The sequence below is a fragment of the Heterodontus francisci genome, chromosome 5 (genome assembly GCF_036365525.1).
Source record: "Heterodontus francisci isolate sHetFra1 chromosome 5, sHetFra1.hap1, whole genome shotgun sequence".
NCBI lineage: Eukaryota > Metazoa > Chordata > Chondrichthyes > Heterodontiformes > Heterodontidae > Heterodontus > Heterodontus francisci.
The window spans coordinates 76,744,981-76,769,402 of record NC_090375.1 but is presented as its reverse complement, the minus strand read 5'-3'; the positions used below and the strand labels follow the sequence as shown (position 1 = coordinate 76,769,402).

Below are 24,422 nucleotides of genomic sequence, written 5' to 3'. Positions count from 1 at the left end.
GCGTGCAGTTCTGGTCACTGCATTATAGGAAGGATGTGGAAGCTTTGGAAAAGGTGCAGAGGAGATTTACTAGGATGTTGCCTGGTATGGAGGGAAGGTCTTACGAGGAAAGGCTGAGGGACTTGAGGTTGTTTTCGTTGGAGAGAAGGAGGAGGAGAGGTGACTTAATAGAGACATATAAGATAATCAGAGGGTTGGACAGGGTGGATAGTGAGAGCCTTTTTCCTCGGATGGTGATGGCAAACACGAGGGGACATAGCTTTAAGTTGAGGGGTGATAGATATAGGACAGATGTCAGAGGTAGTTTTTTTACACAGAGAGTAGTAGGGGCGTGGAACGCCCTGCCTGCAACAGTAGTAGACTCGCCAACTTTAAGGGCATTTAAGTGGTCATTGGATAGACATATGGATGAAAATGGAATAGTGTAGGTCAGATGGTTTCACAGGTCGGCGCAACATCGAGGGCTGAAGGGCCTGTACTGCGCTGTTATGTTCTATGTTCTAGTACTTTGTTCCTATTAGACTGGAGCTTATGGTTCCAGGCACAGATAGTTGACTGACAGCTGTAGATGTATGCAAATGCAGAAAGTTTTACATGTCTCTATCTCAATAATCCAATAGGTCATTTTCAAATTATAGTTATATTACATGCTTTATTTATAAAACAGGCAAATAAAAAGTGCTTTTAGAAAGATTGAAATTATTCAAATGAAAATTGCTGTGCCTTTTGCTCATGCTGTGACCTCTGGAACAAATTTAAATGTAATCCAGTTGCATTTCTGTAATTTTACAATTATTTGGTTCAGTTTGGCTTAGTAGTAAGACTTTCCTCTCTGACTTAGAAAGTTGAAGGTTCAAGCCACACTCTAGGAGCACATAATCTGAGCTGTAGCGTAGTATGTGGCCTTGCTGCTTTGTTTTTATTAGTGACCTTCAGGTGGTGTATTATATCGAAGCCCTTTCTCACAGATCCCACAGATCTGATGTTATAATTTTAAAAAGAACAGAGTGCCCATGAGATATTAGCTAAGACTAACCATCACCAAAACAGATCAACTGATCATTTGTCTATTTTGCTGTCTCTGGGGTCCTGCTGTGTGCGAGTTGGCGGCAACTTGTGTCTACTGTTACGGCCAGGTGAAAAAGGTGTCTAGGGGTCTCCTTTAGCCTTCACCTGGTCTTACTGGAACAGGGTTTAATTTTAAACACACTGTATTTTGAGCTCCCCCTTGGTGAATCCTTGTTCACCTCTTTCCATATAAGGAAAAGAAATGAGCATAAACAGGCTTTCTTAAGTTTAAAGAAGAAAAGTGAAATTTATTAAAACTTTAATTCGGTTAATGCCTACAGATACACGCCGCGCCCCACGCTAGCATGCATACGCGATACGCACATGCAAATAGAGACAGAAAAGGGCAGAAGATAAAATAGAGGGGTTTGAGGCAATATCAGAAGAGTTTCTTGTTACTGTGCTAAGAGCTCACTGTGGTCCTTTTGTAGGTAGTTCTTGCTTGTAGGTAATTCTTGCTTTTCGTTGGGGCCCAGTATTCTTCTTGAACCTTGTTCACTCATTGAGACTTTTCTCTCTTGGGGTTCCTGTGTCTTCAATGGATTCCAAAGCTGGTGAGAAAGAGATGAGCAAACAGGAGAGAGGTATTTTCAGTCCAGGAGCAAACAGCCGGTTAGTCATGTGACTAAACTGGTCTAACCACGTCTGTTTGTGTATTCGGCCATCTTAGCAGTTAACCTTGAATGCTAGCCTCTCCACCTTCAATGTCTGGTAATCAAAAGTCCATTGTGGATTAAATTGGAGCAGGGAGTGGCCCCTTTGTCGTTTCCCAAGTACTGTCTGTTACTATGCAAATGTCTTTCCAGTCAAGGATCTGGTGTTTTTTTTTTAAAGTTCTTTGTTTACTCCAGTAACAGTTTAAAAATCAATGTTCATGTGGCGAAATTAATGTCTCTCATTCTTGGCAGGTGGGGGCCTGCATGACAATATCTAAAACTAATTCATTGACTGGGGTGCTTTTGGAAATCTTATGGATGTAAAACATGCAATAAATGTGCAAGTTTATTTATTGTAACACAAACATTTTAAATTAATATTTTCCAATATAAATCCAGCAGCTGTGATTACTTTCCTTTTAGGTACTTATTCAAGAGTTAGACCAAGAACGAGAGATGAGATGGAAGGCAGAGCAAACTGTGAAACACTTGATGGACCATGCAAAAGCATTACAAAATCAGGCTAACGAGAAAAAGGATTATCATGACATGGCTGTACATACCACAGACAGGTATCTGAATAACATTTGCTATTTGTTCTCAGAAACTGACAGTGCCAGTGTCATCCAGTTTATGAATTAAGTGCATCCAAAAACACTTTGTGCTGATTTTTTTTCCAGAAGTATACTTTATTTATAAAAATTTGTAAAAAAAAAATTACAAAAACAGTTCAAATTTGGCATTTCAGAACAGAACATGAGGTGCCTCACAAATCTTGCCATTCCATTTAAATGCAATGTGCATTTGCACTATATGACAAAAAACATTTTGGTGCATCAGGCCTGAGGGGTTTTACACGGGTTCCAGCCCTTTGGTATACTATGGCGGGTGGTCCTTACACAGTGGCCTTTCCTCATTGAGCCTTTGTGGTGGCTACACTAAGCTTTAGTGCGTTTCTCAGCACATAGTCCTGGACCTTGGAATGTGCCAGTCTGCAGCACTTGGTCATGGACAACTCTTTGCACTGGATGACCATCAGGTTAGGGGCAGACCAAAGAGTGTCTTTCACCTAGTTGATGGTCCTCCAGCAGCAGTTGAAGTTCATCTCGGTGTGCATCCCTGGCAACAGCCCATACAGCACTGAGTCCTGAGTTACAGACCTGCTGGGGATGAACCGCAACAAAAACTACTGCATTTCTTTCCACGCCTGCTTTGCAAAGGCACATTGCAGAAGGAGGTGGGCGACCGTCTCTTCCCCACCACAGCCACCTTGAAGGCAGTGTGCAGAGGCGGTGAGACTCCGGGCATGCAGGAAGGGTCTGACGGGGAGGGCCTTTCCACAACCAGCCAAGTTACGTCTTGGTGCTTGTTTGAATGTTCTGGCGATGAGACATTCTGCCAGATGACTTTGACAGTCTGCTCAGGGAATCATCCGACAGGATCCACCATCTCCTTTTCCCGAAGGGTCTTGAGGACATTACGTGCAGACCACTGCCTGATGGATTTTTGGTCAAAGGTGTTTTTCTACACAAGCTTTTCCACGAAGGATAGGTGGTACAGCACGGTCCAACTGAATGGAGCGTTTGGCGGCAATGTGACACTTGGGCCGGGATTTTACATTGGGTGGACGGGAGCTGGCCACCAACTGAAAAGTCAGTGGCGACTTCGCTTCTGCCTCGCCTGGGGATCCGTTCCATATTTTACGGGTCCCCAGGTTTTAATTGTTCTGAAGCGGGGCTTCCAGCCGCTTGAGGTAGGAAGTCCTGCCTCATTGAGCTGCCGTCCATTCAGCGGGACGGCAGCTCTTAGTCCCAGCAGCACCACCGGGAGCAGTGGCCACTGCTGGGACTGCAGCCCAGCCGACTGCAGATTAAGACATGGAGCCGCGTGGAGGTGGTTGAAGGCCCTTAAGTGGCCGTTAAGTGACCACTTAAAGGCCTTGAGTGGCCTGGAGTGTGCAGGCTGTTTTTCACCCCGCCCTACGTAAAGGGCGGCGGAGGTGGAAGCGGGTTGGGAAAGCCTCCCGGAGCCTCCCCCTTTATCCAGAGGTTTGAACATCGTGATCCTGCGGACACGGTCCATTTTAGATCTCCAGATAAAGCGGAAGATGGCTCAGGTGACCGCCACGGCACAGGAGTGGGGTATGGGCCAGACCCACGCCATGCACAGTAACAACATGAGCACCTCGCACCTCATGGCCAGGTTCTTACCCGCTTAGGAGAAAAAACACTGCTCCCACATGCCCAGTTTCTGTTTTACCATGGCAGTACGTTCCTTCCAGGTTTTGCCGCATGCCCAAACCCTCCAAACCATATCCCCAGTACCTTCAGGTAGTCTGACCTGACTGGGAAGGGAACAAAGGATTGGTCGGCCCAGTTCCCATAGAACATGGCCTCACTCTTGCCGCAATTTACTGTGGCTCCCGAGGCCAGTTCGAAATGGTCGCAGATGCTCATCAGCCTGCAAACAGACAGTGGATCCAAGCAGAAGATGGTGACGTCGTCCATGTACAGGGAGGCTTTCACCTGCATGCCTCCACTGCCTGGGATGGTCACCCTGCTAATGCCCATATCCTTCCTGATGGACTCAAAAAAAGGTTCGCTGCAGCAAACAAACAAGACAGGGGAGAGAGGACAGCCCTGTCTGACTCCTGATTTGATCGGAAAGCTCTCCGATTCCCACCCATTGATTGAGACTGCGCTACTGATGTTTGTGTAGAGCAGTTAGATCCAATTGCGGATTCCCTCCCCAAACCCCATTTTGGAGAGCATGTCCATCATGTAGGTATGCGCTATCCTGTCAAACGCTGATGAGGCAGGTCTCCACCCCCTGTCCCACACATAGGCGATTGTATCCCTGAGTAGCGCGAGGCAATCTGAGATCTTATTGCTGGGTACAGTACAGGTCTGATCTGGGTGAATAACCAACTCCAGAGCAGACTTGACCCGATTGGTGATGACTTTGGACAGAATTTTGTAGTCCACATTAAGCAGTGAGATGGGTCGCCAATTTCTGATTTCCTCCCTCTCCTCCTTCCGCTTGTAGATGAGGGGTGTGATGCCTTTTCTCATGGATTCTGACATGCTGCTAGCCAGAAGCATACTCTCGCTCACTTCCAGCAGGTCTGGGCTGATCCAGTCCCAGAGAGTCAAATGCAACTCAACCGGTAAGCCATCGCTTCCAGGAGTTTTACTCGTCTTGAAGGACCTGACGGCCTTTGTCAGCTCTTCTAGAGTTAGCGGTTCGTCCAGACTCTCCCGTGTACTGTTATGTAAGACCTCCGTGTTAGATGACAGGAAGGACTGGGAGGCCATGCTGTCTGTGGGCTTCACGTTGTACAGCCCAGCTTAAAAGGATTTGCTGATCCTCAGTATGTTGGACTGCGATGACATTACCAAGCTGTCCTCTTCCTTCAGGCTGCTGATCACAGAGCTCTCTTTGTACACCTCAACGGAGCAGACTCTGGACTGAAAGATGATCTTGGAAGCCTCCGTGGCAAAGAGCGAGGCCTGCTGGCTCTTTATCTCTTGGAGATCCTCCTTGACCTCGACCCCCATCGACTGCAGCAGGAGTAGATACGGCATTCTTTTCTGGAGTCGGGACATTTCTCTCTGTCTCGCTCTCTTGTTCTCTGAACACCTTTGAGGATGAAGAACCTCTTGATGTTCGCCTTGATCACTTCCCACCAGTGCACCGGAGACTCAAAAAGGGGTTTCACGGTTCTCCAATCTTTGTAATCCCTTTTGAGTTCCTCAATGTTCTCTGGGGTCAGCAGTTTTACGTTCAGCTTCCATATCCCCCTGCCAACCCGCTGGTCGTCCTGTAAGTGATGGTTGGCCAGTAGGAGGCAGTTGTCAGAAAAGAACACTGGCATGACTTCGATGGATCTGACCATGAATGCACGGGATAAAAACAGTAAGTCAATCCTGGAACAGACAGACCCGTCCGGTCTTGACCATAGGAACATAGGAGCAGGAGTAGGCCATTCAGCCCATCGAGCCTGCTCCGCCATTCAGTACAATTATAGCTGATTGTCCACTTCAATGCCTTTTTCCTACACTATGCCGATATCTCTTTATGTCATTGGTATTTAGAAATCTGTCAATCTCTACTTTAAATATACTCAATGACTGACCTTCAACAGCCCTCTGGGGTAGGTGGAGAATTCCAAAAATTCACAACCCTCTGAGTAAAGAAATTTCTCCATCTCTGCCCTAATTGGCTTCCCCCTTATTTTCAAATTGTGTCCCCTGGTTCTAGACTCCCCAACCAGAGGAAACATCTTACCTGCATCTACCCTGTCTATCCCTATACGTGTTTTGTAGGTTTCAATGAGATCACCTCTCATTCTTCAAAACACTAGAGAATACAGGCCCAGTTTCCCCAATCTGTCTTCATAGGATAGTCCCGCCCTCCCAGGAACAAGTCTGGTGAACCTTTGTTAGACTCCCTGTATGCCAATAATATCCTTCCTAAGGTGAGGGGATGAAAACTGCACACAGTACTCCAGGTACGGTCTAATCAAGGTTCTATAGTTCCCTGTTTTCTCTCTCCCTCCCTTCTTAAGTAGTGGGGTGACATTTGCTACCTTCCAATCTGCAGGAACCATTCCAGAATCTGTAGAGTTTTGGAAGATGATCACTAATGCAAGCACTATCTCCATCGCTACCTCTTTCAACAGTCTGTGATGTCGAATATCAGGTCCCGGGGACTTAGCAACCTTCAACCCCATTCAATTTTTCCAATACAACCTTCTTACTAATACTGATTTCCTTCAATTCCTCATTCTCCCTAGTCCCTTGAATCTCTAATTCTGGGAGATTTCTTGTATCTTCCTCAGTGAAGACAGACACAAAGTAATCATTTAGCTTCTCTGCTATTTCTCTATTTCCCATTATAGATTTTCCTGACCCTGCCTGTAATGGACCCACATTTTTTTTAGCCCAATGTTTCCTTTTTGTGTACCTATAGAAGCTTTTACAGTCCGTTTTTATGTTTTTTGCTAGTTTGCATTCATTCTATTTTCCCTTTATCGGTTTCTTGATCCTCCTTTGCTGTATTCTAAAATCCTCCCAATCTTCAGGTTTACTACTATTTCTGACTATTATATGGCCTTTTCTTTGAATCTTATACAATCCTTAGCCACGGTTGACTGCCTTTAATTTTGGGGTTTTTATGCCTTGAAGGAATGTATAGTTGCTGTAAACTATGTAATAATTCTTTGAAGACTATCCATTGTCTATGCACTATCATACCTTTTAATGTATTTTCCCAATCCACCTCAGCCAGTTTGCCCCTCGTACCTTCATACTTTCCTTTGTTCAAATTTAACACCCTGGCTTCAGACTGAACTACCTCACTTTAAAACATAATGTAAAATTCTATCATATTATGGTCACTCATCCCTAGAGGTTCTTTTACAAGATTATTAATTAGCCCTTTCTCATTACATAATAGTAGATCTAAAATAGCCTGTTCTCTAGTCGGTTCCTCAACATACTGCTTTAGAAAACTATCCCTACCACACTCCAGAAACTCGTCCTCCATAGCATTAGTGCTCATTAGGTTTACCCAGTCTATATAAAGATTGAAGTCACCCATAATTACTGTATTACCCATGTTACATGCTTCTCTAATCTCCTGATTAATATCATGCCCCACACTACCACTACTGTTTGATGGCTTATAAACAACTCCTATCAATGTTTGTTGCCCCTTGCTGTTTCGTAACTCTACCCAAACAGATTCGACATTTTGTTCGTCTGATCTGAGGTCCTCCCTTACTAATGTACTGATCCTATCCCTTATTATCAGCGCAACACCACCTCCTTTTCCTTTTTTCCTGCCCTTCCTAAAAGTCGAATATCCTTGAATATTCAGTTCCCAGTCTTGGTCACCCTGTCGCCACGTTTCCGTAATGGCAAATAGATCATACCCATTTACCTCTATTTGTTCCTTTAAATCATCTACCTTGTTGTGAATTCTGTGTGCATTCAGGTAGAGTGCCCTTAACCATGTCTTCTTGACATTACTGTGCATTCGCCTGCCTTCTAATGTCGCTTGCTACATTTCTACCACCTGTTACCAGCTTTACTTCCTTCCAATCTGAGCTACCGCTCAGGTTCCCATCCTCCTGACCAGCTAGTTTAAACCCTCCCTAACAGCAATAACCAAATCTCCCAGCGAGGATATTAGTTCTGGTCCTGTTCAGGTGTAGCCCATCCATCTTGTACAGTTCCCACCTTCCCCAGAACTGGTCCCAATGCCTCAGAAATCTGATGTCTTCCCTCCGATGCCAATTCTCCAGCCATGTGTCCAACTGATCAATCCTCCTATTCCTATGCTCACTTGCACTTGGCACTGGGAATAATCCTGAGATTATAGCTCTTGAGGTCCTTCTTTTTAATTTCCTTCCTAACTCCCTAAAATCTGCTTTCAGGACCTCATGCCTCTTCCTACGTATGTCATTGGTACCAATGTGAACCATGACCTCTGGTCGTTAATTGAAATTACTGTTTAAGTTAAGAAGAAAGTTAGGTTCTTATAGTTTTAAACAGGGATAGCCAAGCTCTCTGAGTAGCTGTAGCTAGTTAATTAGGTAGCTCGCTTAAACTGGTTTCTGAGATCTTGCAGAACTGACACAGCATTGTTTACAGGGAGCATAAATTCAGGGGACTCTTAGTGCTGCTTGTCTGCACTGAGTGCGAAGAAGGGAGTTTGGTAAGTGGGAGTTCAGTAAGGAGGGGAACTATAAATTAAAAGAGAAAATAAATTTGCCTGCACTGAGAGCTACTTTGAGTGCACAGGATGTAAAGTGGGAGTTTGGTGCATTAGGGAGGGGCTCCTTTCTTTTTCTACCTTTTTTCATTCTCCAGTAGCTGCCTTTCTCTTTGGTACAGGGGAATAAGCTGATTGGTGAGTAACTGGTAAGTTACTCTACTTCTACTTGAAATAAATAGTTTTTAAAGTTATGGTATGGCAGGTCAGCTCGGCCAATGGAATGCACATCCTGCGGTATGTGAGAAGTCATGGACACACCACGTGTCCTAGATGAACACATTTGCAAGAAGTGCCACCGGCTGCAGAAGCTTGAGCTCCAGGTTTCGGAACTCGAGCAGCGGCTGGGGTTAATGTTGTGCATCCGTGAGGCAGAGGACTACGTGGTAGCACGTTTAGGGAGGTGGTCACACCACAGGTTAGGATCATGTAGGCAGAGAAGGAATGGGTGACTGCCAGGCAGTCTAGGAGAAGCATGTAGGCAGTGCAGAAGTCCCCTGACTCTATGTTGCTTGCTATTTGATTTTCCATTTCAGATTCTGGTGAGGTTTCTCAGGGGAGCGCAACCAGACCAAAGTCCGTGGCACCAGTGGTGGCTCAGTTGCACAGGAGGGGAGGAAGAAGGGCGGAAGAGCAATAATGATAGATGTTTCTGTGGCAGTAAACGTGACTCCAGGATGGTATGTTGCCTCCCTGGTGCCAGGGTCAGGGATGTCACGGAGCGGCTGCAGCACTCAGTGCAGTCAACCAGCACTCAGTGTAGACAAGCAGCACTGAGAGTCCCCTGAATTTATGCTCCCTGTAAACAATGCTGTGTCAGCTCTGCGAGAGCTCAGAAACCAGTTTAAGCGAGCTACTTAATTAACTAGCTACAGCTACTCTCAGAGAGCTTATATATTCCTGTTTAAAACTGTAAGAACCTAACTTTCCTCTTAACTTAAACAGTAATTTCAATTAATTGCTAAATGTAAATAAAACAAAAACTAGACTTCAGAGAGATTAACCCTCAAAATCCACTTACTTACCAAACTCGCTTCTTCACACTCTGTGCCCTCCAGCAACACTCAGTGCAGCTGAGTTGTAGGTGTGACCAGGTGTATTTATGCCGCGCTCCGTCTGCAGAAGATGCCTTGCAGCTTGGCATTTTTTACTGTTCCCATCAGGAGTCTGGATGTGGTGTCCTGTTTGCTGACGTCTCTGCCGGACAGTCCAGCTGCATCGATGATGTAATTGAAGTCATCGCCTAGAATGACCAGCCTGGACATTGCCAGCAGCAGTGAGAGCTGCTGGAGGACGGTCAGCCGCTAGCTATTTTGGGCTGGGGCATATACATTGATCAGCCGGAGTGGAGCATTGTTGAACATTACGTCTGCTACGATGAGGCGACCGCCCACCGCCTCCTTAACTTCGGAGATGGTGAAGTTGCCTCCCTGCAGCAGAATACCCAAGCCAGAGGAAGGGGAATCATTTCCCCCGACCAGATTGATGGCCCATGAGACCACCACTTTGACCATTGCCTTAAGTGCTGAGGTGCAGTATTGCACACTCCTGCAGAAATAGCAGGTTAGCTTTGACTTTGGCCAGGTCACCCAAGGTCAAAACACATCGCGTGGTGCCTTTAACGCTACGCATGTTAATAGAGGCAATTTTTAAAGATTTTAGATTACCAGTCCGAAAGTCTATGCAAGTTCAAGCTCCTGGGAACGCTGCTTCATACCTGTGGTGTTTGCAAACTGCTGCACTTTTGCAGGGCTGAGAAACAGTCCTGCTGTATCACAGGAGCATTGTTCCGTCTGGGTGATGTCGGGGGTGGGGGGAGGGGGGTGGTCGTGTACTCAGGAAAGGTTGCCTTGTGCTCATGTGGTGCTGTTGTTCTGCTTTGTTCCTCGCCAAGATTTTTGCTGCTCAGAATTTCCTGGAGCTGGGGGTCGCTGGTTGCGTTGCTTCTTCTGGCGTCCCGAAGCAGGTGTTTCCTGGGCTCTACGCTGCTTCCAGTGTTTCTCGGCTGAGGGCCCTTTGTCTCCTCTACTTCATTGGTGTTTTGTCGCTTTTTTTCTTCATGGTGGCTTTCTTGCCCTTCCTCATCTGAGGAGGAGCAGCCACAGGTGTCTGTCTGGGACATCAGCAGCTTCTTGCCACTAGTTTGCAGAGTAGCTTTCTCCCCTTCTTTTCTGTTTTCTTCTTTGTATTTTTACTTTTTACAATTTGCCACTTTTCTTGTTGTTCTGGTGCTGCCTCCTCTTCCAGCGACCCTGCTTTTTCTGAAGGAGGCTGAGAGGTTTGGCCAATTTCTGACGTGTTCTTCATATTTTGTTTACATGCCATGCCCTCTTTCCCATTATCTTGTGCACTTAGGGTCTTGATGGAGGGTGGGGTGTGAATCTCCTTTGCAGCAGCCCTGATTGTTGCTCCTGTTTTAATGGCCTGCGCATAGGTAGAACAGTGTTTTCGGCAGGCCTTGTAAATATGGATGCCCTCCCCACACAGGTTGCAGCACTTGCTCTCTTTGCAGTCCTTTGTCAAATGCCCTTCCTGCTTGCAATTCCGGCAGAACGTTGCACTGCAGTTGAGGGCCAAGTGTCCAGTTTTGCCGCAGGTGCGACACTTTTGGCTGCCCCGCGTACACTAAATAACCTCGACTTCCTTCGGTGGCAAAGCTGGAAGGAGGGTGGAGGATGGCTCCACTGTCATCCACCTTTCAAGGTCACCCTGACCTGCCGTTTGCTTGTCCAGATCCCAAAAGTGTCCTTGACCTCCGTGTTGTTTCCAGCCAACTCAACATACCTGCTGAGGAAGGTGAGGACATCCACCACAGGGATATGGGGGTTGTACATGTGAATGGTCACCACCCGGTTCCGTTGCATTGGCAGAGTAAACAAAGGCTCCACAGTAAGGATAGACAGTGATGCCTGGGTTCCCCTTTGCTTGAAGATGTTCAGGAGTTTGATGTCCAAGTGTCCGCCGCTGGGGAAATCCTGCAGGCAGAAGATGTCCGCGGCTTCAAAACCACAGCACTTGAACAGGACCCGCTTCATAAAAAAATGTGCAGTCCACGGGGGCGCCTTCGTCCAAAGTCTTCACTGTCACCCTGACACTATTGCACACCGCTTGGCCTGGAGCTGGGGTACTTGCAGCAGCCATAGTTCAAACATTGAGTCATTACTGTATTGGCGCTAGGTCAATCCCAGCAGAGCTCAAAAGTCATCGTTGTCATCACCACCGCAGCCCTCAATCCGCCGTGGTCGTCCAAGATCTTCACACTCACAACTCAGAACTTACACTCATCCTGGGAGAGCCTTGTCCTGATCAAAACTGCTCCCCTGCCAGGTAAGTGCTGATGCAAAAGTGCCAGTGTAATTTAAGAGTCACGGCAATGATCTGACTGTAGGGTAGACTAAAGCTCAAGTGTGTGAGTCCACCTTCAGGACATAGTATGACACCACTTAGGTTTCACACAAAGTGTAGTATAATTCCAGCCAAGTTTAAAAAGTTCTCAGAATGTTGGGCTTTATGGAAAAATTTTAAATTTAAATTTGTTTTTAGTTTTATAATTTTTTTAAATTCGTTCTTGCGATGTGGGCGTCGCTGGCTAGGCCAGCATTTATTGCCCATCCCTATAATTGCCCTTGAGAAGGTGGTGGTGAGCTGCTTTCTTGAACTGCTGCAGTCCATGTGGGGTTGGTACACCCACAGTGCTGTTAAGAAGGAAGTTCCAGGATTTTGACCCAGCAACAATGAAGGAATGGCGATATAGTTCCAAGTCATGATGGTGTGTGTCTCGGAGGGGAACTTGCAGGTGGTGGTGTTCCCATACATCTGCTGCCTTTTTCCTTCTAAGTGGTAGAGGTTGCGGGTTTGGAAGGTGCTGTCGAAGGAGACATGGTGAGTTGCTGCAGTACATCTTGTAGATGGTACTCACAGCTGCCACTGTGCATCGGTGGTGGAGGGAATGAATGTTAGTGGATGGGGTGCCAATCAAGCAGGCTGCTTTATCCTGGATGGTGTTGATGTTGGAGGTTCACTCATCCAGGCAAGTGGATTCCGTCACACTCCTGAATTGTGCCTAGTAGATGGTGGACCAGCATTGGGGAGACAGGAGGTAAGTTACCCGCCACAGAATTCCTAACCTCTGGCTTGCTCTTGTAGCCACAGCATTTATGTGGCTGGTCCAGTTCGGTTTCTGGTCAATGGTGACCCCCCCCCCCCCCCCCAGGATGTTGATAGTGGGGGATTCAATGATGGTAATGCCATTGAAGAACAAGAGGAGATGGTTAGATTCTCTCTTGTTTTGTGCTGTTTTTAAAAATTGATTCAGGCTAATGAGACAAATTGTGCTCTGTTTCTGAAAGATTAGGGCACAGTTCTGTTTACAAGTTCCAGGTATTACATTTGTGTTTAAGATTTAAATAAAATTGTACCTAGACGTTAAAGTATTAATACAATACACCATTAAATAGAACCCGACAGTTGACTTGAATAAGTGTTGTAACCTTGAGGCTGCAAAATAGGTAACCCCAGCACTTCAAATGCAAATGCCAAGACTTATCTGCAATAATTTGCATTTAATTAGTGCCTTTAATGTACTAAAATGTCTTAAGGCACTTCATAGGTATGTTATCAAACAAAATTTTATACCAAGCCACATAAGCAGATATGAGGACTGGTGAGCGAAAGGTTGTTCAAAGAGGTAGGTTTTAAGGAGCATCTTTAAGAAACAGAGGGAGGTGGAGAAGTGGAGAGGTTTAAGGAGAGAATTCCAGAGATTAGGGTCTAGGCAGCTAAAGGCATGACCGTTAGTGGTGGAGTGAAGATAATCAGTGATGCACAATAGAACAGAATTGGAGTGCAGATATTTCAGAGGGTTGTAAGGCTGGAATAGATTACAGTGGTATGGAGGGGTGAGGCCATGAAGTGAGTCGAAAACAAGGATGAAAATTTTAAAATTGAGTCATCGGTGGACCGGGAGCCAAGATAGCGAGCACAGGGGCAATGGGTGAATGGGACTTGGTGCAAAATAGGATATGGGCAGCAGAGTTTTGGATGAGCTTAAGTTCATGGAGGGCCCAAGATGGGAGGCCAGCCAGGAGAGTATTGGAATACTCAAGTCTAGAGGTAACAAGGCATGAATCAGAGTTTCAGCAGAAGATGAGCTGAGGCAGGGGTGGAGATGGACGATGTGACAGAGGTGGAAGTAGATGGCGATGGAGAGGATATAGGGCTGGAAGCTCAATTCAAGGTCAAAAAGGACAGCCATTGACCAAGTAGAGGGTTTGAGACGTTGACTATGGAACAGAGTTTGTGGTGGTCCCTATTTCTTGAATCTCCTCCAGTCCTACAACCCTCTGAGATATCTGTACTCCTGTAATTCTGGCCTCTTAAGCGATTAAAATTGGGGTGCTCTACCATTGGTGGCCTTGCATTCAGCTGCCAAAGTCCAAAGCTCAGGAATTCCCTCCCTAAACCTATCTGCCTCTCTACCTCGCGTTCCTCCTTTAAGACACTCCTTAAAATTTACCTCTTTGACCAAGTTTTGATCATCTGTCCGAATATCTCCTTATGTGGCTTGGTGCCATATTTTGTTTTATAATGGCCCTATGAAGTACTTTGGGATGTTTATTACAGTAAAGACGCTATATAAATACAAGTTGTTGTTGGGACCAAAGACAATATCTTCGGTCTTCCCAATATTTAGTCAAAATAAATTTCTGCTATCCAGTACTGGATATTGGACAAGCAGCGTGACATTAGAGGCGGTGGAAGGGTTGAAAGAGGTGGTGGTGAGGTAGAGCTGGATGTTGTCAGTGTACAAGTGATAACTGATGATGTGTTTTTGCATGATGTTGCTGAGGGACAGCATGTAAATGAGAAATAGGAACGAGCCAAGGATAGACCCTTGGGGGTTGTGGGTAGCAAAATCTTACTGTTGCTTTCTTGTGGGTAAACTTCATCTCTTCGGTGACTAAAGTAGATGGTGAAGTGTATTCTTCTATCTTGCTTTTTAATGGGGCAAGACTCAAAACAGTTACTCGTCTGATCCAATCTGTTTCACCAACATTCCCTACCATTTATCTTTGTGATCTACTGTTTATGTTATGTGTTTATTTATTTGTTCTGATCACATTTTAGGGCCTCAATATGAATTAAAGATAGTGTCCAAAATTAGGATTTGGATTTAGCAAAGTGGTGAATGACCACCTGATCAAGATGTTGCAAACACTGCAAAGCTGATAGAAACGGTGTCCAAAAATTACTTTCATTTTCTTCTCCGCTCCCCCATGCGTTGGCAGAAGTTTTATTTGTTGAGCAAGAACTTCTCTCAAAAAACCTTGCCTACAATAGGTTATGTAAAGTTTTCAATATAACTTTAAAATGTTTCAATTATCTGTAATTCATAGAAACAGGCTTCTAATTAGCATATATAAATCTGAAAACAATTGACTATTCTACATCTATTTTTGCCACATTGAGATTATTGAATGCCAAATTCCCAATCCATAATAAAAATGTGCTGAAGTGTGCCAACTTATCATTCAAAAATCAGAACACATTTTTGCTACCATAGTAATATCAACTATTTGAACTCAATTTACTGCTGACAGTGGGAATAGAGTGGCAGTTGGGGAGCCAAGCTTGTAATTGATTTGACTGGCTGCCAGTGGGAACACATTTTTCCTTAACCGTGGGTCCTATTTCCAGTTAAAACATTTTTAATTATTTGAGACTGGCTGAAGCATTTTGAGAATGCCCTAGAGCTGACTCTTGTCACTCATCTGTAAGAATATCATTTACTACCTGAGAGTGGATTATAAGGCACAATCTAATGGACTTTGATGACTTTGTGAGATTTTGACTATATTTTGTTTATAAACATATTTATATGTTGGTTCACTAACTATCATAATCTTTTATATATTAAAAATACTGAGTGGGTCACATTTTGTTTCAAAATATATTTCATAGAATCGTGAAATGGTTACAGCACAGAAGGAAGCCATTTGGCCTGTCATGTCTGTGCCAGCTCTCTACAAGAGTAACTCCCCTGCCCTTTCCCTGTAGCCTTGCAATTTTTTGCTGTTCAGGTGCTTATCCAATTCCCTCTTGAAAGCCACAATTGAATCTGCCTCCACCTAACTCTCAGCAGTGCATTCCAGATCCTAACGATTTGCTGCATAAAAAAGTTTTTCCTCATGTCGCTGCTGGTTCTTTTGCCAATCACCTTAAATATCAGACTCTGTCTGTAATGAAAAATCCATTTTAAGTAAGTGTCAACATTTGGATGCTGCACCTGTAAGCTCTGTTGATGTTACTGTGATAGACCTTAATGATGTGATAATGGTCACAGATGTTGGTTTAAAGAAACAGCAGTGACAATATATTTTGGAGTTATAATTTTGGATTGGTTCTACACCAAAAAAACTGGGTGGCTTTGCAACATTGTTTGAGCTAGAGCTTTACGGAATTACAATTGGAAAAATGTAAAACTGTTTTGTGAGTGCTAAAAATGTTGTGAAACTAAGTAAATTTTAGTATAAGATCTTCACTCATGTGACATTGCATATGACCTTAATGTCCTCTCTCTCTTCATTCTTGTTCTCTGCTAGTGTGTTGCATCTGACTGTGTACTTATTAAGCTAATTTATAACCTAATGTTCTGCTACCTCCTTTATCTCAAGAAACTTTAATTCTCAAATATGTTCTGAACAGCAAATTATATAAACACTCCATCTGTTCTGTTAAGTATGGGCCATTCGTTTGGGCGGCACAGTGGGGCAGTGGTTAGCACCGCAACCTCACAGCTCCAGGGACCCGGGTTCGATTCTGGGTACTGCCTGTGTGGAGTTTGCAAGTTCTCCCTGTGACCGCGTGGGTTTTCACCGGGTGCTCCGGTTTTCTCCCACAGCCAAAGACTTGCAGGTGATAGGTAAATTGACCATTGTAAATTGCCCCTAGTGTAGGTAGGTGGTAGGGAATATGGGATTACTGTAGGGTTAGTATAAATGGGTGGTTGTTGGTCGGCACAGACTCGGTGGGCCAAAGGGCCTGTTTCAGTGCTGTATCTCTAAATAAATAATAAATAAATAAATTCATTAGGCATGACCTGACATTTCTAAACTAGAATTAGCTTAGAATGTGCAAAGTACATTTTTAAAAGTTGAAAAAAGTAGGATAGAAGACTAGATAAATCAATTGCACTCTTTAGTTTTTATTTTCTAGTATTGATGTCAAACCAATAGGCCTATTGATTGCAAGATCGTCCTCCTAACCCTTTTGTAAAAAAAAAACCTGGAATTTTAGCCATTTTTTGTTTTTCTGATGCTATTCCTGTATTTAATGAGTTGTAATCATTTTCCAGCACAGCTCAACTCCTCATGCTTATATTTGCATTTCCTTAAGCAATTTTGATACATTTCAATATGATTTTTTTGCTTGATTATTTTATTCTGTAAACCTCGCTCTCAACCTGAAACAGTACCTCTATTTTTAACAATGAAAGAAATGTACTTTTAAATTTCTATCCTATTGCATTAAATTCCCATCTTCTGTTTCTCTTTTTAAAGTCTTTTTTTATACTTTTGCTCCAAAGTCAAACCCATTGTATAATCTGTGGAGAGAGAAGCAGAGTTAACGTTTTAGGTAAGGTGAGAGTGACTGACCTTGACATCAAGGCAGCATTTGACCGAGTATGGCATCAAGGAGCCCGAGCAAAACTGAGGTCAATGGGAATCAGGGGGAAAACCCTCCACTGGCTGGAGTCATACCTAGCGCAAAGGAAGATGGTTGTGGTTGTTGGAGGTCAATCATCTGAGCTCCAGGACATCACCGCAGGAGTTCCTCAGGGTAGTGTCCTAGGCCCAACCATCTTCAGCTGTTTCATCAATCATAAGGTCAGAAGTGGGGATGTTCGTTGATGATTGCACAATGTTCAGCACCATTCGTGACTCCTCAGATACTGAAACAGTCCATGTAGAAATGCAGCAAGACCTGGACAATATCCAGGCTTGGGCTGATAGGTGGCAAGTGCCAGACAATGACCATCTCCAACAAGAGAGAATCTAACCATCTCCCCTTGGCATTACCATTGCTGAATCCCCCACTCCAAACATCCTAGGGGCTACCATTGACCAGAAACTGAACTGGAGTAGCCGTATAAATACGGTGGCTACAAGAGCAGCTCAGAGACTAGGAATCCTGCGGCGAGTAACTCGCCTCCTGACTCCCCAAAGTCTGTCCACCATCTACAAGGCACAAGTCAGGAGTGTGATGGAATACTCTGCACTTGCCTGGATGGGTGCAGCTCCAACAACACTCAAGAAGCTCGACACCATTCAGGACAAAGCAGCCCGCTTGATTGGCACCCCATCTACAAACATTCACTCCCTCCACCGCCGACGCACAGTGGCAGCAGTGTGTACCATCTACAAGATGCAGTGCACCAAGGCTCCTTAGACAGCACCTTCCAAACCCGTGACCTCTACCAACTAGAAGGACAAGGGCAGCAAATACATGAGAACACCACTTGCAAGTTCCCCTCCAAGTCACACACCATCCTGACTTGGAACTATATCGCCGTTCCTTCACTGTCGCTGGGTCAAAATCCTGGAACTCCCTTCCTAACAGAACTGTGGGCATACCGACCCCAAATGAACTGCAGTGGTTCAAGAAAGCAGCTCACCACCACCTTCTCAAGGGCAATTAGGGATGGACAATAAATGCTGGCCTGGCCAGCGACGCCCACGAATGAATGAATAAAAAAAAGGTCAGTGACCCTTCATCAGAACTGGCAAATATTAGAAATGTAATAGGTTTTAAGCAAGTAAAGCGGGGGTGGGGCAAGAGATAACAAAAGAGAAGGTGTTGATAGAACAAGGTCACAGAGAATAACTGACCAGAAGGTCATGGAGCAAAGGCAAATGATATGTTAATGGAGTGGTGAAAGACAAAGCATTAATACAGAGAGGGCGTTAATTGACAGAAAAATGAACAGCCCTGGCTCCAGGCACAAACATGGAAAAAAAAAACAGTGGGTAGGCACAGTAGAAACAAACTAAAATAAAATAAACGAATAAAAATAAAAAAAATAACTAAAAATAAAAAGGGGGGCTCGTCATGCTCTGAAATTATTGAACTCAATGCTCAGTCTGGCAGGCTGTAGCCTGCCTAATTGGTAAATCAGGTGCTGTTCCTCAAGCTTACGTTGATGTTCACTGGGACACTGCAGCAATCCCAGGACAGAGTTGTGGGCATGACAGCAAGGGGTGTGTGTTGAAATGGCCAGCAACCGGAAGCTTGGAGTCATGCTTTCGGACTGAGCGGAGGTGTTCCGCAAAGCGGTCACCCAATCTGTGTTTGGTCTCCCCAATGTAGAGGAGAGCACATTGTGAGCAGCGAATACAGTATACTAAATTGAAAGAAGTACAAGTAAATAACTTCTCCACCTGAAAGAAGTGTTTGGGGCTTTGGATAGTGAGGAGAGAGGAGGTAAATGGGCAGGTATTACACCTCCTGCAATTGCAGGGGAAGGTGCCTTGGGAAGGGGACGAGGTGGTGGGGGTAATGGAGGAGTGGGCCAAGGTATCGTAGAGGGAACGATCCCTTCAGAATGCTGACAGGGGAGGGGAAGGGAAGATGCGTTTGGTAGTGGCATCACGCTGGAGGTGGCGGAAATGGCGCAGGATGTGGAGGCTGGTGGGGTGGGAAGTGAGGACAAGGGGAACCTTGTCGCGGTTCTGGAAGGGAGGGGATGGGGTAAGGGTGCGGGAAATGGGCCGGACATGGTTGAGGGCTCTGTCAACCACAGTGGGGGGGAATCCTCAGTTGAGGAAAAAGGAAGACATATTAGAAGCGCTGATCCTATCATAGGACAATTCCCTCATCCCAGGGACCAATCTAGTGAACCTTTGCTGCACTGCCTCCAATGCAAATATATCCTTTCTTAGATTCACTCAGCAGGTCTGGCAGCATCTGTGGAAAGAGAAGCAGAGTTAACGTTTCGGGTCAGTGACCCTTCTTCCGAAGAAGGGTCACTGACCCGAAACGTTAACTCTGCTTCTCTTTCCACAGATGCTGCCAGGGTTCCGAAGAAGGGTCACTGACCCGAAACGTTAACTCTGCTTCTCTTTCCACAGATGCTGCCAGACCTGCTGAGTGAATCCAGCATTTCTTGTTTTTGTTTCAGATTTCCAGCATCCGCAGTATTTTGCTTTTATATCCTTTCTTAAATGTGGAGACCAAAACTACACACAGTACTCCAGATGTGGTCTCAGCAAAACCCTGTACAAATGGAGAAATACTTCCTTATTCCTGTACTCCAATCCCCTTGCAATAAAGGCCAACATACCATTTGTCTTCATAATTGCTTGCTGTACCTGCATAAAAAGACAGTAAGAATTTCTATAGATTGTTAAAAAAAGAAGAGTTAACAAAATGAGCGTTGGTCCTATAGAAACTGAGTCTGGGGAATTAATAATGGATAATAAGGAGATGGCAGATGAATTGAACAGATATTTTGCATCGGTCTTCACTATTGAGGGTACAAGTTACATCCCAGTATTAGCTGTAAGTCGGGAAATGTAAGGGAGGGAGGAACTCGAGAAATTCACAATCACCAGGGAAGTGGTACTGAACAAATTGTTGGAGCTGCGTGCTGACAAGTCCCTGGGTCCTGATGGACTTCATCCTAGGGTATTAAAAGAAGTGGCTAGTGAGATAGTTGATGCGTTAGTTTTAATTTTCTAAAATTCCCTAGATTCGGGGAGCATTCCATCAGATTGGAAAATAGCGAATGTATCTCCATTATTCAAAAAGGGAGGGAAACAGAAAGCAGAAAACTACAGGCCTTAATATCTGTCCTAGGAAGCTGTTATTAAAAATGGTATAGCAGGGCATTTAGAAAAATTGAAGGTAATCAGGCAGAGTCAACATGGTTTTGTGAAAGGGAAATCATGTTTAACCAATTTATTGGAGTTCTTTGAAGAAGTAACATGTGCTGTGGATAAAGGGGAACCAGTGGACGTACTGCACTTAGATTTACAGAAGGCATTTGATAAGGTATCACATCAAAGGTTATTGCAGAAAATGGTGCTCATGGTGCAGGGGGGTAACATATTGGCATGGATAGAAGATTGGCGAGCTAACAGGAATCACAGAGTAGGCATAAATGGGTCATTTTCTGGTTGGCAAGATGTAACAAGTGATGTACCATGGTATCAGTGCTGGGGCCTCAACTTTTTACAATTTATATAAATGACTTGAATGAGGGGACCAAAGGCATGGTTGCTAAATTTGCTGATGACACAAGGATAGGTAGGAAAGTAAGTTGTGAAATGGAGTATAATGTGGGAAAATGTGCAATTGCCCATTTTGGCAGGAAGAATGAAAAAGAAGCATATTATCTAAATGGTGAGAGATTGCAGAACTCTGAAATGCAGAGGGATCTGGGTGTCCCAGTGCATGAATCGCAAAAGGTTAGTATGCAGGTACAGCACATAATTAGGAAAGCTAATAGAATGTTATTGTTTATTGCAAGGGGAATTGAATACAAAAGTAGGGAGGTTATGCTACACTTATATAGGGCATTGGTGAGACCACATCTGGAGTACTGTGTACTGTACTGGTCTCCTTATTTAAGGAAGGATGTAAATGCGTTGGAAGCAGTTCAGAGAAGGTTTACTAGACAAATACCTGGAATGGGTGGTTTGTCTTATGAGGAAAGGTTGGACAGGCTAGTCTTATATCTGCAGTGGACAAAAGACTTCATCAGAATGGCGCACCCAGAGTGGAGTCAGTGCGGACTGTGTGCTTGTGATTGAGCAATCTTATGACTGTGGGAATGTTTTGTGCTGGGTGGGGAGCACAGAGCATTCAGTGTTACAATTCCGTATGGGGTGATGCTTGATCATTTTCTGAACCATGCCTCTATGAAGTGAACAGGCTTCTCTGGCAGCCAAATGTGCAGCTGCAACGCCTGCCCACATTAGAACATAAGAAATAGCAGCCTGCTCTGTCATTCAGTAGAATCATAGCTGATCTTCTGCCTCAACTCCATATTGCCGCCTGATCCCTTGATTCCCTGAGAGATCAAAAATCTCTCTATCCTTTGAATATACTCAACAATGAAGCATCACAGCCTTCTTGGGTACAGAATTCCAAAGATTCACAACCCTCTCAATGTGGAAATTTTTCTTCATCTCTGTTTTAAATGAACAGTCTGAGACTGTTCTAGTTTCCCCAGCCAAGGAAAACAACCTCTCAGTGTCTGATCATAGGACAACCCTTTTATCTCAGGAACCAATCTAGTGAACCTTTGCTGTACCGCCTCCAAGGCAAGCATATCCTTCCTTAGATATGGAGACCAAAACTATGCACAGTATTCCAGGTGTGGTCTCACCAAAGCCCTATACAATTGTAGGAAGACATCCTTATTCTTATACTCCAGTCCCCTTGTAATAAAGGCCAACATGCCATTTGCCTTCCTAATTGCTTGATGTACCTGCATGCTAACTTTCTGTATTTCTTATACATGTACACCCAAATATCTCTGAACATGAACATTTATAAGTTTCATGCTCCTCTTCCTTCAGCTCCTCTTTCTCCTTCTCCTCCTCCTCGGAAGATGATGAGTGGTCTGCAGCTTCTGCCTCCTGCAACTCCATTCCTCTCTGCAGCACCATGTTGTGCAAGGCACACCTGAGCACCACCATTCTGGAGACCCTTGCTGGTGCATTCTGAAGGGTGCTTCCAAATCTGTTAAGGCATCTGAATTTCATTTTCAGCAAGCCATTGGCTTACTCAATGACTGATCTTGTGGGGTTTTTTAATTCGTTTATGGGGATGTGAGTGTCGCTGGCCAGGCCAGCACTTATTGCCCATCTCTAATTGCCCATGAGAAGGTGTTGGTGAGATGCTTGTTGAACTGCTGCAGTCCATGTGGGGTAGGTACACCCACAGTGCTATTCGGAAGAGAGTTCCAGGATTTTGACCCAGCGGCAGTGAAGGAACGGTGATATAGTTCCAAGTCAGGATGGCGTGTGACTTGGAGGGGAACTTGCAGGTGGTGATGTTCCCATGCATCTGCTGCCGTTGTCCTTCTAGGTGGTAGAGGTCTCAGGTTTGGAAGGTGCTGTCTATGGAGCCTTGGTGCATTGCTGCAGTGCATCTTGTAGATGGTACACACTGCTGCCACAGTGCATCGGTGGTGGAGGGAGTGGATATTTGTGGATGGGATGCTAATCAATCAAATGGTTTGCTTTATCCTGGATGTTGTCGAGCTTCTTGAGTGTTGTTGGAGCTGCACCCATCCAGGCAAGTGGAGAGTATTCCATCACACTCCTGACTTGTGCCTTGTAGATGATGGACAGGCTTTGGGGAGTCAGGAAGTGAGTTACTTGCCGCAGGATTCCTAGCCTCTGACCTGCTCTTGTAGCCACATTATTTATATGGGTACTCAAGTTCAGTTTCAGGTCAATGATAACCCCCAGGATGTTGATAATGGGGCAATCGTAATGCCATTGAATGTCAAGGGGAGATGGTTAGATTCTCTCTTGTTGGAAATGGTCATTGCCTGGCACTTGTGTAGCACGAATGTTACTTGCCACTTATCAGCCCAAGCCTGGATATTGTCCAGGTCTTGCTGCATTTCTACATGGACTGCTTCAGTATCTGAGGAGTCACGAATGGTACTGAACATTGTGCAATCATCAGTGAACATCCCCACTTCTGACCTTGTGATTGAAGGAAGGTCATTGATGAAGCAGTTGAAGATGGTTGGACCTAGGACACTACCCTGAGAAACTCCTGCGGTGATGTCTTGGAGCTGAGATGATTGACCTTCAACAACTGCGACCATCTTCCTTTGTGCTAAGTATGACTCCAACTAGTGAGAGTTTTCCCCCTGATTCCCATTGACTCCAGTTTTGCTAGGGCTCCTTGATGCCATAATCTGTCAAGTGTTGCCTTGATGTCAAGGGCAGTCACTCTCACCTCACCTCTTGAGTTCAGCTCTTTTGTCCATGTTTGAACCAAGACTGTAATGAGGCTCCAAAACCCAAAGGATGTCAGCCATGAGTATCTGAGTGGTCAGAGCAGAAATCTGAGCAGCTGACCTCTGTCTTTTAAGCCACATGGGTGGCATCAGCCTTTGTAGTTGCATGTTGGTGCACCTCTCTTTCCTCTTTTAAGACATTCCTTAAAACATACCTTTGACCAAGCTTTTGGCCATCTGCACTAATCTCCTTATGTGGCTCGATGTCAAATTTTGCTTTATAACCCTACTGTGAAGTACCTTGGAACATTTTATTACATTAAATATCCTATATGACTGAAAGTTGTTGTTGATGGGTGTATGAGCAAATGTTGTGTTAAGTTTCTGTTATTATTTTGCACGAGTTTCCAATTTTGTCCATTCTTGGATGCTGGTTGGCAAAGTTGCTTTTCAAGTTGTTTGATGACGAATAGAAGGCATGAATTGATGGGGAGCAATAGGGCGATGTTCGAGGGTCGGTTAGTTGTTGCAGGACTGCCTTGTGTTAGTAGTTGGGAGGGATGGGTGCGTGGCTGGTGCGTGAAGAGTTGCTGTTGTATGTGCTTGTGATGTGGTGCAACCTAAGTGCACCTTGCATTAATAAGGGCATCTCTGGCAGCAATGTGAGCAGCTGCAGGTGCATTGGCCTCATCACCTTCCTCCTGCTAACCTTCTTGCTCATTCTCCTTCCCCTTCGAACCATCCCAGAAGGATCTGAGCTTTTTGCCTTGTTCCCTCTGCAACTTCACTCTCTGCTGCTCAACTACAAGTTTCTAAACTGCAGGCTGTGCTAGTGCTGGTCATATTGATCCTCATCTGAAAATCCAATCTATGGCAACCATAGCGCTACCCATCCTGATGTGATTGAAAAAACCTCCAAAGTGTGAAAAGTAATCTGTCAG

General features: G+C 44.8%; 1 protein-coding gene across 4 annotated transcripts in view; it reads left to right on the top strand.

Moving 5' to 3' along the window:
- lrrcc1 (leucine rich repeat and coiled-coil centrosomal protein 1) overlaps positions 1 to 24,422 on the top strand; it is a 222,160-nt gene that overhangs the window by 61,349 nt on the left and 136,389 nt on the right. For all 4 annotated transcript variants that reach the window (XM_068031666.1, XM_068031668.1, XM_068031667.1 and 1 more), the window contains one exon: positions 2,148 to 2,296. In XM_068031666.1, the coding sequence (XP_067887767.1) occupies positions 2,148 to 2,296 (149 nt within the window). The remainder of the gene's footprint in view (positions 1 to 2,147; positions 2,297 to 24,422) is intronic.